This window comes from Quercus lobata, chromosome 8, assembly GCF_001633185.2.
Source record: "Quercus lobata isolate SW786 chromosome 8, ValleyOak3.0 Primary Assembly, whole genome shotgun sequence".
NCBI classification, from domain to species: Eukaryota; Viridiplantae; Streptophyta; class Magnoliopsida; order Fagales; family Fagaceae; genus Quercus; species Quercus lobata.
Genome location: NC_044911.1, coordinates 61,149,252 through 61,166,062, shown reverse-complemented (window position 1 = coordinate 61,166,062; position 16,811 = coordinate 61,149,252). Strand labels below are relative to the sequence as shown.

General features: G+C 35.5%; 2 protein-coding genes across 3 annotated transcripts; one reads left to right on the top strand and one right to left on the bottom strand.

Moving 5' to 3' along the window:
* Window positions 1-737: 737 nt before the first annotated feature.
* Window positions 738-7,236, top strand: LOC115954940 (ARF guanine-nucleotide exchange factor GNOM). Of its 2 annotated transcripts, none has more exons than XM_031072943.1 (3): window positions 738-940; window positions 2,104-2,883; window positions 2,980-7,236. In XM_031072943.1, the coding sequence occupies exons 2-3, from the start codon at window positions 2,155-2,157 to the stop codon at window positions 6,658-6,660; spliced, it is 4,410 nt and encodes a 1,469-aa protein (XP_030928803.1). In that variant the 5' UTR covers window positions 738-940; window positions 2,104-2,154; the 3' UTR covers window positions 6,661-7,236. The 2 variants fall into 2 exon arrangements, with proteins under 2 accessions (XP_030928803.1, XP_030928802.1); XM_031072942.1 differs by having other exon boundaries at window positions 2,063-2,883.
* An 852-nt stretch (window positions 7,237-8,088) lies between these two features.
* LOC115957167 (thylakoid lumenal 15 kDa protein 1, chloroplastic) lies at window positions 8,089-12,019 on the bottom strand. The gene is made up of 8 exons (XM_031075385.1): window positions 11,858-12,019; window positions 11,612-11,755; window positions 11,308-11,403; window positions 11,120-11,192; window positions 10,624-10,685; window positions 10,254-10,335; window positions 8,438-8,498; window positions 8,089-8,349 (listed from the first exon to the last, which is right to left on the bottom strand). The coding sequence occupies exons 1-8, from the start codon at window positions 11,957-11,959 to the stop codon at window positions 8,298-8,300; spliced, it is 672 nt and encodes a 223-aa protein (XP_030931245.1). The 5' UTR covers window positions 11,960-12,019; the 3' UTR covers window positions 8,089-8,297.
* Between the last annotated feature and the right edge of the window lie 4,792 nt (window positions 12,020-16,811).

Sequence of the window (16,811 nt, the reverse complement as noted above, 5' to 3'; positions counted from 1 at the left end):
CAGTTTCAGTAAAATAAGTGGATTTCAAACAAACCCAAAGAGCACTTAACAACCAAACAAAAATGAACAAATGTGTCAATATGAAAAATGATAAAAAAAAAAAAAAAAAACTTTGAAACTCAAAGAACCAAAATAAACCCAAAATTTTAAGGATTAAAAGTGTACGATATTTAATAATATTGATTTGCATTTATTTCTATTTAATTCCTATACATATAATTCCTTTACATAAAAAAGAAGTAGAATCTTTTCAAATTTCATGATTGTTATTCTTTATTATCATTTTAAGGTACCAACTATATATATTTATTCTTTATTTGATGATTAAAAAAAATTAAATCACTAGGACTACCTGAAACTCACGATTCATCTCAAATTCTCCATCATAAAATTGAGCTTGAACTTCTAATAAATACTACCCTTTTAAGAAATTCCTTTAACACATATTGTAGCGAACCTTACCCGCCTCCACAAGTACCTTCAGTAACGCGCCTGTCAAAATTGTCACAAAAAGACCCTTCTGAGTCAAAACATCCCGCCTTATCAAGCAAGATAAAAGTTCGCCACTACAATTACTTAAAAAAAAAAAAAAAAAAAAAAAAAAAAAGCACGCCGCTTTTAAGTCATAACGACGACGATTCCCATGTCTTTAAAAAAAAAAAATATCACGGACACACACATTACCTTGCTTACTTTTTTGTCCTTTTGGATATAAAGTAAAGTTTAAAAAAAGAAAAACAAAAACAAAAAAGAAAAACTATTTCCTTGCGATTTTCATTTTTCGAGGTAAACATTATTTTCCAGGGAATTCATTTTTCCCACAAATTTCCCTCGTAAATTTCATTTCCTTCAGTCTTCCTTAGCTTTTTCCACGCTCCGACCCAAATCTCTCTCGCTCTCCCAAGTTCCCGGACGAATCTCCACCGTTGGATCCGCAAAGGTACGCTCATTTCCTTGATCGATCTCTACTGTTCTTGCTTAAACTACTTTTCTCTACTGTTATTCCCAGCTGCAAAAGAAAATGCAATTCCGAATCTTATTTTTATTTATTTTAGGAAATTTAATTCGCAGTGGAAAAATTGACTTTTATTTATTTTTTGAACTAAGCCAAACACTCGTATTAGACTTGGTTGAGTAGCATCTTCTAGACCACCAAACGGCGGAACGATCTGCCGTTTACTTTTTTCTCAGCTCATTCACTGTTTTGGCTAATAGTGTTGGAAAAAATTGGATCTCAATTTTGTGCATGCAATATTTATAGATTTATATATATGTGTGTGTGTGTGTGTGTGTGTGTGTGTGTGTGTGTGTGTTTTGAGTAGGTGGATTTGACTTGGATAATTTAAATTAGGGTTTTAGTATTTTGAGATCACTAGGAATTTCAAGTGTATAAAGTTTGTGGATATTTGTGAAATCTTGAGTGGAATTAGAAGTGCAATGGTGTGATCATGAAAATGTAGTGTGCTTGTAACTAGAAAGAGTTTTAAGACTTTTGAAAAAAAAAAAAACTGTATATAAACAAATAAGCTAAAAGAAAAATTTGTTGGCAAATGCGCACTGGGTGTGAGTTGGCTTAACTGGTAAAGTTTCTTGTCGCGCTAGAGATGGGGTCACTCCCCTTGTGTATCCCAGAGGCTGACCCAACGGGCCTCCACTGAAAAAAGAAATAAAAGAAGAAGAAAAGGCTTGGAGCTGGCTAGATGGGTCGTTTTTATTATATGTTTATGCGTATAAAACTTTGAGCTAACTTGCTAGTTACACTTTTACCTCAGAACACTATTGATGGTAGATTTTGAGAAGTTTGTGCATTTGATGTCCTCTATTTTTTTTCAGCTTATTTGCTTAAATTCACTTTTCATCTCACCCTTTAACATATAAGCAAATGAACTAACTTATTTACTTAAAGGCACTTTTTGTCTCGGCTGTCAACAAATAAGGTAGGTAAAAATAAGGAATGCCAAACTCATTGATGTGTTTGGGATTGTTTTGCAGTTTGCTTCATGCCAACTTATTTAGTATGTGAAAAATCCATGAAAATTATGTCTTGGTTTTTTCTATGTAGGTATGTTTTGCTTAGGTTCCTCTGCCATCTTTTTGTAGCAGTTGATTTAGAAGGGTAGACCTCAGGTTCTATACAACAAATATTGTTGAAAAATGGGGCGTCTAAAGCTGCAAACTGGAATCAATTCAATTGAGGAGGAACCTGAGGACTGTGATGTGAACTATTCTAATAAAGCTACTCTGGCATGCACGATTAATTCAGAGGTAGGTGCTGTATTGGCAGTCATGAGGAGAAATGTAAGATGGGGGGGTCGTTATATGTCGGGTGATGATCAGCTAGAGAACTCTCTAATTCAGTCTTTGAAGGCATTACGGAAGCAAATCTTTTCATGGCAACATCCATGGCATGCTATCAACCCTGCCTTGTACCTCCAGCCATTCCTGGATGTGATTCAGTCAGAAGAAACTGGTGCACCAATCACTGGTGTTGCTCTGTCATCTGTCCACAAGATTTTAAGTCTTGATGTGATTGACCAAAATACTGTAAATGTTGACGATGCTATGCACTTGGTAGTTGATGCTGTCACTAGCTGCCGATTTGAGGTGACTGATCCTGCATCAGAAGAAGTGGTACTGATGAAGATACTACAGGTTCTTCTAGCTTGTATGAAAATTAAAGCATCTGTTATGTTGAGTAATCAGCACGTTTGCACGATAGTGAATACTTGTTACCGAATAGTTCACCAAGCAGGATCAAAAGGTGAGTTGTTGCAACGTATTGCTCGCCACACAATGCACGAGCTTCTTAGGTGTATATTCTCACGCCTCCCTGATGTTGAGAACATGGAACATATAAATGGCGGAAATACCATCAAACAGGAGGTATAAGTGCATTTTCATTCCTATTTTCCTGTTGCAACGTCTCATTTTTCTCTGACATAGAGTATAATTCTTTTTTTTTTTTTTTTTTGGGTGCAGATTGGCGGGCTCAATAATGAGTATACTCTAGGGGGTGGAAATTTTGAGAATGGCAACATGAGTTCCGATTATGATGGTCAGCCATTATCCACAAATTTTGCTTCCAATGCTTCTATAGGTTTAGTTGCAACTGCAATTGATGAAAACATTGGTGGGTCTGGTGGCGGAAAGGAGGCAGTTTCATATGACTTGCATATGATGAATGGGCCATATGGGGTCCCCTGCATGGTGGAAATATTCAACTTCCTATGTTCTTCGTTAAATGTTAATGAGCATACGGGAATGGGCCCCAGATCAAATACTATAGCATTTGATGAAGATGGGCCTCTTTTTTCACTGGGTTTGATCAATTCAGCTATAGAATTGGGTGGGCCCTCCATTCGCCGTCATCCCAGGCTATTGAGTTTGATTCAGGATGAATTATTCCGTAATTTGATGCAATTTGGCTTGTCAATGAGTCCACTTATTCTTTCAATGGTATGCAGCATGGTTCTCAATCTGTATAATCATCTGCGAATGGAACTCAAATTACAGCTTGAGGCTTTCTTTTCTTGTGTGATTTTGAGGCTTGCACAAAGCAGATATGGGGCTACATACCAGCAGCAGGAGGTTGCCATGGAGGCTCTTGTTGACTTCTGCAGGCAGAAAACATTTATGGTAGAGATGTATGCTAACTTAGATTGTGACATAACTTGCAGTAATATCTTTGAAGATCTTGCTAATCTGCTGTCAAAAAGTGCATTTCCGGTGAACTGCCCTTTGTCATCAATGCACATCCTTGCTTTGGATGGTCTTATTGCTGTTATTCAGGGAATGGCCGAGAGGATAGGCAATGGCTTGGTTGGTTCAGAAAACTCTCCAGTGAATCTTGAAGAGTATACTCCGTTTTGGATGGTGAAGTGTGACAACTACAGTGATACTCGTCATTGGGTTCCATTTGTCCGCCGAAGGAAGTACATCAAGAGAAGGTTGATGATTGGAGCTGATCACTTCAATCGTGACCCCAAGAAAGGGCTGGAGTTTCTCCAAGGAACACATCTCTTGCCTGACAAACTTGACCCCCAAAGTGTAGCCTGCTTTTTCAGGTATACTGCTGGGTTGGATAAGAATCTTGTTGGTGATTTCCTGGGAAACCATGATGAGTTTTGTGTTCAGGTTCTTCATGAATTTGCTTGGACTTTTGATTTCCAAGACATGAATTTGGACACTGCATTGCGGCTGTTTTTGGAAACCTTCCGTCTACCTGGAGAATCACAAAAGATACAAAGGGTACTTGAGGCATTCTCAGAGAGATACTATGAACAATCGCCACAGATTCTAGCTAACAAGGATGCCGCTTTGCTATTATCATATTCACTCATTATGCTCAATACAGATCAGCACAATATACAGGTGAAGAAAAAGATGACCGAAGAGGATTTCATCCGGAATAATAGGCACATCAACGGAGGCAATGACCTACCTCGCGATTTTCTGTCAGAGCTGTACCACTCAATTTGCAAGAATGAGATCCGCACAACCCCAGAGCAAGGTGCTGGTTTTCCAGAAATGACCCCAAGCCGGTGGATTGACCTAATGCACAAATCCAAAAAAACTGCTCCATTCATTGTATCTGATTCCAGAGCCTACCTTGACCGTGATATGTTTGCTATAATGTCAGGCCCAACAATTGCCGCTATCTCTGTGGTATTTGATCATGCAGAACATGAAGAGGTTTACCAAACATGTATTGATGGATTCTTAGCTGTTGCAAAGATTTCAGCATGCCATCATCTTGAAGATGTGCTGGATGATCTGGTTGTATCTCTCTGTAAATTCACAACCCTCATGAATCCATCATCTGCTGAGGAACCTGTGCTAGCCTTTGGTGATGACACGAAAGCAAGAAAGGCAACAGTGGCAGTTTTCACTATTGCCAATAATTACGGTGATTACATCCGCACTGGTTGGAGAAATATTTTGGATTGCATCTTAAGATTGCACAAGCTTGGTCTTCTTCCAGCTCGTGTGGCCAGTGACGCAGCTGATGAATCTGAACTCTCTACTGACACTGGGCATGGGAAGCCACTCCCAAATTCTTTATCTTCAGCTCATATGCCATCCATGGGTACTCCTAGGAGATCCTCTGGATTGATGGGCAGGTTTAGTCAGCTCTTATCTCTTGATACAGAGGAGCCAAGGTCCCAACCTACTGAACAACAACTTGCTGCTCATCAACGCACCCTTCAAACAATTCAAAAGTGCCACATTGATAGCATATTTACCGAGAGCAAGTTTCTGCAGGCTGAATCTCTATTGCAGCTTGCAAAAGCACTCATGTTGGCTGCTGGGCGACCTCAGAAAGGGAACAGCTCTCCTGAGGATGAAGATACTGCAGTTTTCTGCCTGGAGCTGCTGATTGCTATTACCCTGAATAACAGGGACAGGATCGTGCTTCTTTGGCAGGGTGTTTATGAGCACATAGCCAATATTGTCCAGTCAACTGTTATTCCTTGTGCCCTGGTAGAGAAGGCTGTTTTTGGAGTCCTCCGTATTTGCCAACGGCTGCTTCCCTATAAAGAGAACCTTTCTGATGAACTTTTAAAGTCGCTACAACTTGTTATGAAGCTTGATGCCCGGGTTGCTGATGCATATTGTGAGCAGATTACACAGGAAGTGAGTCGCCTTGTGAAGGCAAATGCCTCTCACATCAGATCCCAATTTGGGTGGCGCACAATTACATCTATACTTAATAACACGGCTCGACACCTAGAAGCTTCTGAAGCAGGGTTTGATGCACTGTTGTTCATAATGTCTGACGGAGCTCACTTGTTGCCAGCCAATTATGCGCTCTGTGTAGATACCTCAAGGCAGTTTGCTGAGTCTCGCGTTGGACAGGCAGAAAGGTCTGTGCGTGCATTGGATCTTATGGCAGGCTCTGTTAATTGTTTAGCAAGGTGGGCAAGTGAGGCCAAGGAAGCAATAGGGGTGGAGGAGGCTCTGAAAATGTCTCAGGATATTGGGGAGATGTGGATGAGGCTTGTGCAGGGATTGAGGAAAGTTTGTTTGGACCAGAGAGAAGAGGTTAGGAATTATGCTTTATTGTCATTGCAAAAGTGTCTGACAGGAGTGGATGAGATCCACCTTCCACATGGTTTGTGGTTACAGTGTTTTGAGATGGTGATCTTCACAGTGCTTGATGACTTGCTTGAAATTGCACAAGGGCAATCCCAAAAGGACTACCGAAATATGGAAGGCACCCTCATCCTTGCCATGAAACTCTTGTCAAAAGTGTTTTTACAGTTACTCCATGACCTCTCACAGTTAACTATATTTTGCAAACTATGGTTGGGTGTTCTCAGCCGAATGGAAAAATATATGAATGTGAAAGTTAGAGGGAAGAGGAGTGAGAAGCTTCATGAGCTAGTTCCCGAGCTCCTTAAGAACACTTTGCTTGTTATGAAAACAAGGGGTGTCCTTGTGCAGAGGAGTGCATTAGGTGGAGATAGCTTGTGGGAACTAACATGGCTACATGTAAATAACATCTCTGTGTCATTGCAATCTGAGGTGTTCCCTGACCAAGATTCGGAGCCATCCCAGCATAAGCATAGTCAAATAGGGGGAGGTCTGGTGTCTGATGAAACAGGGTCTAGTCCATTAAATGAAACAGTGGCCTCTGAAAGTGCTGGGATTAGAGGCTAGCATATTGTACAGTGTTTTGGCAGCCAGGACTTATCTTGTTAATGAAATGTTAATAAGCACACATGATCATGGGCACTGAGCCATTACTTAGCAGATAGTCTTTGTTAAGAAATTTGAGTTTACAGAAGCTGATAGACCATATCTTAAATTTGGTTGGAGCTGCTAGATGTGAATTGGCTTGGAAGGAGAGGTGCCCTGGCAGGTTGGTCAGTTTGCTGGTACCTCTCTTGATTTTTTTCCAGTTGGTGTTCCTTCTCATTTTTGCCTCCAGGAGACCTTGTTACAGTGCTTTTTGTTTTCTTTGCAAAAAATATGGGTTTCTCTAAGCATGGTATTATAGTTTCTAGGCTTCTAGTAGGTTGCTAATTAGGCTGAGAATTTAACCTTTTTCCTTCCCCCTTCCTTTGGTTATTTTGAAAATCTTGAGGGGAAGGAATGGATTCAATCCGGAAATGTAAAATGTAAGTCATCTGTTAGCTTGCTCATTAATGTACAGAACTTAAAATTGCTACTTCTCACTTATAAGTACTATTTTACTCAGCATGATACTCTTTTTAAGTGTTGTTTGACCTAAAACTTTTCCAACTGCTGTGAATGATATGAACAATTCTTCAGTATCCCAAGACTTGCAAGTTGTCAATGTTAGTGAATTACGCATCTCACGTTTTTATCTTGCAAATGTGGTCGTTTGATGAATCATTTTTTACAGCACCTGCAGCAGCATTACATTTATGATGCAAGTCTTCCAAATTTAGGGGTTTTATTTTTTATTTTTTTCATGAATTCCCAAATTCAGAAAAGAAATTCTTAGATGGCCCCAGAGGCTTTAGCCTAGAGAAATAACCAGAACTATCTAATTATAGACCAAATGTCGATTTTTCCAATCTGCTCTCATGTAGTCATTTTGCTTGTGGAGTCAGCATGAGTGACTGAGTACTTATTTTGCTTACAGTAAGTGAGGGGGATTCATTCAACTCAGTTTCTCCTCCATGGAAGAATTGGGTAATGCCAGGTCATTGCTAGAGTGAATGAATACATTTCTAATGCTAATTAAACCATACTGGATTGACAAACATTGCCAACCAAGATGAGGCGGCAACCAATATTTGTCAACCAAGATGAGGCGACAACCAAGATGAGGCTACCATTATTAGGAGGAGAATGCATATATCGGATGCATGCGATGCTTTCTCCTAATCAAGAGCTGTCCAAGGCAGATGGGTCACGGTCAAGTTAGCACGGCATCTACTTATAAGTTGGCCCTGAACTTGGAAATGGAAAAGACCCAATCATCTGATTGGAATTGGAAATGGAAGCTGAACCATCTATTATGTCCTAACCATTGTTATATGGTACGGAATCCAGAGCACCAAAGAAGATATATAAAAAATAAAAAAATAAAAAAATAAAAAAAATTCTGATTTATGGTAGACATTCATTTATAATGTATGTCACACGTTTGCCATTAAAATAAATGAAGGGGCTGGATAATGCTATTATTGACAACATATTATACAATAGCTACAATAATCAGAAGATGTCAAACTCAACTCAAATGAAAGCTGCAGCTCTTATTACAGATGCAGCAAAGCCGCTCCCCTCTGTTAAAATATAATGTTTACTGGAGCAATAAAATTCTATTTGCAAAGCAGTGTGTCACGTGTTGGGTTTCCAGTTGTAGGATTCACCCTGATTTAATGATAAAAAAAGTGGTTTACGTATGAACCAAGCATATTTAATATTTTAGAAGGCAAATGTATAGAAAAGTTTAGCTTACCCATCTGCAACTTTGCAAAGGTATTCTCGTTGATCATCTCTTAAGGGCACGTCTGTGAAGTCTGACCACATGCAAGGCAAATCAGTCAAAAAATAAATAACTACCTCATAACAGGATTGGCCTAAGCTCATATTTTAGGCAAGCAAACATTCCACATTCTTTCCATGGAATGTTAAAGCTCAAGCAAATTTTCCATAATGGCATTATTAGTAAAAGAAATTTTAAGCAATGTAGGGAAGGAAAAGATGGAAGATTCACTTGCTACTCTGCTTGGAATTGAATTAGGTTTAAACATGCTGTGGTGGATTGGTGAAACCTCATTTGGCATCATATAGTCATTCCCAAACATTCATTCATTTGCTAGCTAGACATTCAAAACAGATTGTCAACTCGGTGAGGCTTGTCAAAAAGGTTTATGACGGAGATATGCTATGTGCGTATTGCAGAAACATATTGGAGAGCCATGACCATTTGATTTTTGAATGTTCATTTGCATGCAGAATTTTGTCTTAGCTATTGCATTTGTGTGGTGTGAACCAAGTTACCTTCACCTGGGCTGAAGTTCTTAATAATTCCCCTTAACTAATCTGCAGAAAAGAGGGTTCAAATCCTCCCTTTGTAAACTAGTTTGGGCTGCATCAATGTATCATGTTTGGATTCAGAGAAATGCTAGTGTTTAATGGAAGAATCTTGTTAGAGGAGGCTCTAATGCAACAGATCAAAAATGATGTGAGGTTGCGTGCAGGTAGTTGCAAAGCAGTGACCAATTCACATGTTATAGGGTCTTATGTAGTAAGTGGAACATTTCTCACTGTTTTGAGCGCTAGAACTAAGGGTTGGTGTTCTGACCCTGTGCTGTTGGAGTAGCAGGTTTCCCTACTGAGAATTGGTGTTTGTATTTCTAGTTTGATTTTTTGATCAATAATATCACCTAGTCATTAAAAAAAACAAATGGGTGGAAACATCATCAAGGTGAAAAATGAACTTATTAGTTTGTGGGATCCAGAGTCATCATACATAGTAGGATTCTAGTACAAAGTGGCTCTTAAAACTAAACTGTGTTCAAAATATCAAGAAAAAACTTGACAATTATTCATTTCATTAGAGTAAAGCCCCACATCAAAACTAATACACACACACGCATATATATAAAAAGTATATTTCATTTCCATTAAATGTCTCAACATTCACACAAGAAAAGCCTTAGTCTTCACACTTTTGGTGAACTTGATTTACATTTACGGAGCTGACTGGCAAATAAGAACTTGAGTAGCCAACCTTGATTATATGAAAGCTTTTGTTGAGTTGAATTGGGTTGCAAAGCATGAGCCATGTTGTTAGTATGCATATGACTTGCCACATAATTTTGCATTGACCTTCCTATTTTTAAAAGCTAATCTCCTTGCTTTTGCCCCCTTATATTAATCTAGTATTTTTAATAATCTCTGTCAAAAAGATCTTACAAATTATTTTTTCTGTAACAAAATCTAAGCAGCTTAGATAGCACTGGAAAATTAGTGCTGGACTCCATTGGATGCATACATATCTAACCAGCATATTTTGCTGGGAATCTAGCTCGTATATTCAGGAAGTTCAGTAAATTACTCCATGATACCTGTACTACTAGATAAAGAATGACTCATGACAATTAGTAGATGACATTTCTGAATTATAAACAAGTTGGTTCCCTAGGTTTGATTAACTGCACATAGTGATATTCTCTTAAGACTAAAAGAGAATACCTCTGAGATCAACCCCCTTAAAAGTGAAAACATCAATTCTCAGAAAAATATCATTAAGCAGTGTTTCCACATACCAGCTCCTGTTATATTTGATCCCTTGAAAGATGTGTTGCCAGTAACAAGTGCACCTTCCAAGATAGCATTGCTCAAATTTACCTGCAGAAAAAGCGTATTTGATAGGTTAATCTATTTTTTGTAAGAGGTATAGTGGAAATATTATCAGCTTTTAAGGATTTGTGTCAAAGGATTTTTCTCAGCTTCAAACAAACTGGTTTAATAAGGCATAATCCACTATAAAAAAAAAGTCTGCAGGCTGGCCCTGTTTCATAAATGCTACATGCATAACAAGAATGCATACAAATAGATTTCCTGGACTCTACAAACAATTAATACTTTCCTAGAAATTGAATCACACCTAAAAAAAAATCTAATAATAAACAATACCTTTGTAACATTTGCCAATGAAAAGTCTACACCTCTGAGATCAGTGTCTGAAAGATCAGCCCCTTTGGATATAGAAAGACAATAGTAGATAAATCATTAATTCACTAAAAATTTACAATCGAATAGTTTGTTTTTCACTCTAAAACACACAGTTTATCAATGTAATTTCAACTTCCTAGCATACAAGAAGGTATCTCATGCATCAACTATACACATCTACATGTTGTGAGATGCGGGATGCACATAGCTGCAGCATAAAATAATTTTCCCTTGCATTCGTGCTCACGCACCAAATGCTTGCCCTTTGCTAAAACCTTCTTACACAACCTTAACATGTAACCTCTACTTACTCGGTAAACATGATCATTATCATTGTCAAAAAAGTTATATCAGGTGAATTTTGATCATGTCACATTATTCATATTCATATGTTACTAAACATTGCCCAATTTGGGCTACCCAACATAAGTACAAGAAAACAATAAGAAAATTAAACCTGTTAAATCAGCATCAAAGAAGCTTGCACCAAGTAACTTTGCACCTTTAAAATTCGTTTGCCTCAATATAGACTGAAAAACCAATTCAATATATTGCACATCAATTAAATAAAACAAAACCCACTAACATATATGGTCAAATGGCAAGCCATTGCCAGCAAAATATTTGTATAAAATTAAATTAGACCGTCTTGAAGTCTTGCTTGATCAATGTCTTCCCGCTAAAGTCCTTCCCAGTCAAATCCTGGCCTCTCGTCACCTCTTGCCCGTACGGACCTCCACCCTTCACAAAAAAATTACCCACCAAATCACAAACAACGATAATGCTACCAACCGCGCTCAATTTCACAACATATTAAAATGGTTTATTGCAACTAGTGAAGAGATTCACAGAAAGTGTCGAACACTCACAGTCACTTCAATTAAACAAAGTAACACCAAGTATGTAATTATTTTATTTACACGTGGCTAAAGTGAAATTATTTACGTACCTTGAAAGCGAGTGCCGGATCGGCAAATAAAAGAGAAGCGGAAACTAGAGCGAGTAGGCTTGCCTTAGAGACCGATTCACCCAAACACACAATTGGGTTTCTCCGACAACCTTGTACTTCTAGAACCTTCTTAACTAACTGTACCTGTCTCCACAAACCAACAAGAATTAGCTAACGTGTGCCGGTTGTATATTGTGGTATAAATAATAAACAAACAGTGGTAGCATGTAGTGTAGTGCAGTGTACCTGAGGCGCAGGATAGCTCGAGAGAGTAGTGCAAGAATTATGCGAGAGTGAGAGTGGGATTTTGAAGGAGGACAAGGAAACGTTGAGAATTGGAAAAGCCATTGCCACCAGAATAGAACATGAGAGTGTGTACTTTATTCAGTTTTATCTGTTAAAAGTCTGAAAATATGGATAATGTGAGCAATAATAAATGGAAAATTGTCTTTAAAAAAAAAAAAAGTTTGGGCCTTGAAGAATGATTAACTGGGCTTTTCAGACTAATGGGTCGGGCTTGGTGGGCCCATTTGGACTATTGTTGTGTGGGGTTGGAAAGAGACTTTTCAACTCTCAATGGGCCCATAAAGTTTGACGGTTGTTCAATTTGAAGGTTTTTGATTTGAGCAATAATGGGGTTTTGTTTGTTCACCAGCCTAAATCAAAGTGTAGACTAGACTAAGAAAGAAGAAACTTGAAAATTTCAAGCAATGACTGATTTGAGTCAATCTCAAGAGAGCGATGGTGGTGATGATAGTAACATGTTTCCAAATTTATATCGGACGTCTATGACAATGAATTTTTTTTTTTTGAATTTTCTATGACAATGAATTATAGAATAGACAATTATGACAATAATAAATTATAAAGGCCCTTGCTTTTTTTTTTCGTTTGTTTAACTTTTATGGTGAATCGGTGATGATGTTGAGAGGACCCGCGAACATGACTAGAGATCATCTCCAACATGGAATTAATGGGCTTTGAGTTTAGTTTTGTATAATCTTATTTTGGTCAAATTTGGTATGACCAAACGAAATTTCTTTCTACCTTTGCTTGAGTCTTCCAACTCTATTATTTTGTGGATTTCGTGAGAGGATCATAAAATAAAATAATATATATATATATATATATATATATTTTTTTAAGACACAATGTTTTTAATCTTTAAAATTTGAGATTGTTTTCATTTTGACTCTTTCATATTTCAAAATTTTTGTCGCGACCCTACATGTTTGATTCGTTTTCATCTTTGCCCTTATGCTTTAAAATTTTCATTTGGTCCTTCATGATTGGTTTAATTTTTTGTATGGTGCTTTACATTTTAAAATTTTAATTTTCATAAAGGGTTAAAATAAAAATTTTGAAACGTAAAATACCAAACATAAAAATGAAACAAAACGACTATATATCGAGTGAAATATTATTGGCTTTGATTTTAGGTTTGTATGGTCATACCCCCAATGGAGTACATAGGAGGTAAATTCCTTGATTGAAGGTGTGAAACCTAGAGATCTTAGAATCAATCCACTACACTATCAATTTATGAGGTTTTAAAGGTATCTCTTGGGTAAGGAATGGAATAGTTTAGTTAATTTATCTGAGACACCATCTTCTTTTATAAAAATAAATAAATAAATTTTGTAAAATCATTTTTGGGTCAAATTTGGAATGACCAAAAGAAATTGTTTCTAATCTATATATATATATATATATATATAACCGAAACCTCTGCTGGCACCGCAATTTTCCACGTCAGCACAATATTTAAAAAATAAAAATAAAAATAAAAACATTATAACACCTCAAAACCCTAACAATCTTACCCTCAAAACCCTAGCAACCTTACCCCTCTCTCAAGTTAAGAAATATAAAGTCACAATTTCTGCAAACTCTCTCTCTCCAAACGTAAATATCAAATTCAATCCCTTTAATTTTTCTTTATATTTTTTAGGCTTCTATAGAGTTATAGTGAGTTATGCTGATTTTGTTTTTTTTTTTTTTGTGTATGTATAGATGGTCATAATACTCCGGTATTCCAAAAAAAGTTTGTGTTTTCGTTAATTGAAGGCCTTAGAGAGATAAGTGTTGCAATTTGGAACAGCAATACAAAAGACGATTTCATTGGCAGCGGAAAGTAATTACTTTATCTCATATTTTTGTTTTTTGAATTGATTTTGTGTGCTTTTTAGACCCTTTTGGATCAATTTTGTTAATTGGGTGTTTTTTTTTTTTTTTTTGATAGGGTCCAATTGGGGAAGGTTCTTTCAAAGGGTTACGACGACCGCACTTGGTGTCTGTATACTAATAGTGGGGGGTAAGTGCTATAAATTACTAACCCTTTTAAGTGTATAATCTGTTTCTAAAATTATCTATAATATTTTGTCCTCCAAAATTTTATCTCTTTAATTTTAGTATATTGTGTTTCTTAAGCTATAGACAGATTTTCTTTGTTTCTTATTTTCAATAATAAATCATTTTATTGCAATACCGGTAATTGTTTGAGAAATCCAATATGTTCATATCTCTATAGAATAGAGAATAGTAGAAGCCAATTTTATTACAACTACTTAAATTGAGTTGACTTAATTCCATACAATTACAAAGTATAGCATGAAAGATAATGGAATTAATTGTTGTAATTTTTATTTTCTTTTCATGTTTTGAATTTCCATGTATTTATTGTTGATGAGAAATTAAGGCTCAATTGCACAATATGTGTAAATTTTTCAGAAGGCTACTTTAAATAGTAAGTCAATGTGTCTCTTACATTTGAGTATTAGTTAGAATTATTTTCAAATGATTGTACCAATAAAAGTGAATGTGTATAAATTTTATTTAACTATCCCGTACATCGCACAGATTAGCAACTAGTTATGCTTAATAGTTGATTCTTACATATGTGTTTTGTGTGGTTTCATAATAGTTGATTCTTACATATGTGTTCCTAATTTTGTATAATCATGTTTTGTGTGCTTAATAGTTGATTCCTAATTAACTCAAAATTTTTTCCCTTCAAGTACATTTTTGGACATTAAAGTTTGTTTTCATTTTGGCCCTTTATATTTTAAAATTTCATGTTTGATTCATTTTTATATTAGCCTTATATGTTTCAAAATTTTCATTTTGCTCCATATTTAATTTAGTTTTTTGTTTGAGCATTTAAACTTTAAAATCTAATTTTCATGAAAACTAAGTGTGCGTTCGGGTTAGGAGTAAAAATTAAAATTATTTCACTATTCAGCTTATTTTTGCTACTATTTATGGGTCTCATTACATTTTTTGACACTATTCATGAATCTCACTGTACTATTTTAACTAATTTTTACCTTTATCTACGGTACTTTTAGTATTCAGCAATAATTTTTCAGTTTTAACAAAATAAACGGTATCCAAACACACCTTAAAATGAAAATTTAAAAATGTAAAAGGTCAAATGAAAAATTGAAACAAAGCCAAAAGAATTTTTTTTAGAACATAAAAAAAAAAAAATTTAATTCAAACATAAAAGATCAAAATAAAAATTTTGAAATATAAAATGCCCAAAATGATAACCATCCCAAATTTTGAGAAAAAAAAAAATTGAACTTAAGTGTTTTTGGATACGTATCCTAGAAGTAACACATTTTTATTGGTAGACACTGACTCATTCTTTAAAAGTTGTACTTGTTCGATTGTCTCTCCAAGTTGTACTTACAAGTTAGAAGGAAGAAGGAAGTAACGCTTGAATTCACTAACAACTTTTTTGACTTGGAGCTCAAAACTTTGTTTTTCTACTTGCTTGAAAAACCGAACCACTTCGAGATGACTTTTGTTACAAAAGAGTTTTTTCCACTTCATTTCGTTTTATTGGAAAGAGTCAACAGACTTCTAATTTTGAAAAGTTCAATTTGCTCACCTTTGTTTAAGAGATTAGAGAACAGAGTTCGGATCTCTCTTCTCTATTCTCTTAATTGAATCTCATAATCGTAAAGCTAGTTCAAACAAGGATAAACTTTTTTTTTTTTTTTGAAAGTAGAGTTTAACATGTTCTTGAACAGTTTAATTCATTTATAGTCTTATAAAAAAGGGTTCTAGTTTAAAATTGATAAAATGGTGTTTTGTTTTGTTTTTTCTTTAGAAACAAACATGCACAGAAGAGAGGGAAATATGTTATGACACAAAAGCATAATTTTTTGGGTTAAATTAAAAAAAAAATGCTATATTCATAACATGTTTACAATACTTTTACAATAAATTATATGTGGTAAGTTGTTAGTTCTAATTTGAATTTATGACTTAAATTATTTTTTTGTCCACCCGTAACAATAAAAAAACAACTTGGCACATAGGTAAATCAATAAAACAAAAATATTTTTCTGAGAAGCTGATAAAAAAATTATAGAAATATTTTTAAACCAATGTTATAACTTTTCATAATTAAATTTTGACTAAAATATTGTTTGCTAAAATTTGAATGCCGTAATTTAAGACTAGGAAACCTATCATTGGAGGAGGTATAAAAAAATTATAGAAATATTTTTAAATCAATGTTATAACTTTTCATAATTAAATTTTGACTAAAATATTGTATGCTAAAATTTGAATGCCGTAATTTAAGACTAGGAAACCTATCATTGGAGGAGGTATATTATGTTTCATATACATAAGTCATCCTTTCATATGAGAGTGGACCCAGACTTAATGTATTTTTCTTTGTCACAAACATTTTGCCGTTCAACTTTAAACCCTTGTGTATTAAAAGAGGAAAATGCTAAGAAGTCGTGAGTGGTGGGGTTGTAAACTTACCACTTTTATTTCACCATTTACAATTTTTCATTTGACAAAAGTTATAGTAAAAATTGTAGTCCTAACATTACTTATTTAAGGCTAGAAAACTTGTTATGGTAGGAGATATATCAGGTTTCGAATACATGAGTCATTCTTCTCGTTTGTGGGTGGACCCAAATATAATGTATTTTTCTTGTCACAAACTTTTTACGGTCCAACTCTAATTTCTTGTGTATTAAAAAAGAAAAATGCTAATACCATAACTTACTTACGTGACAAGTTATGAATGATAAAGTAAAAACTATAAAAATGATGGTTAGACAATTTCACCCCTAATGATTTTTATGAGCACGTGAACAAATTGCGATAAGAGCTGTGATTATCATTACACATTAAAAGAAAGAAAGAGAGAGATACCACTCAACCACTTTCT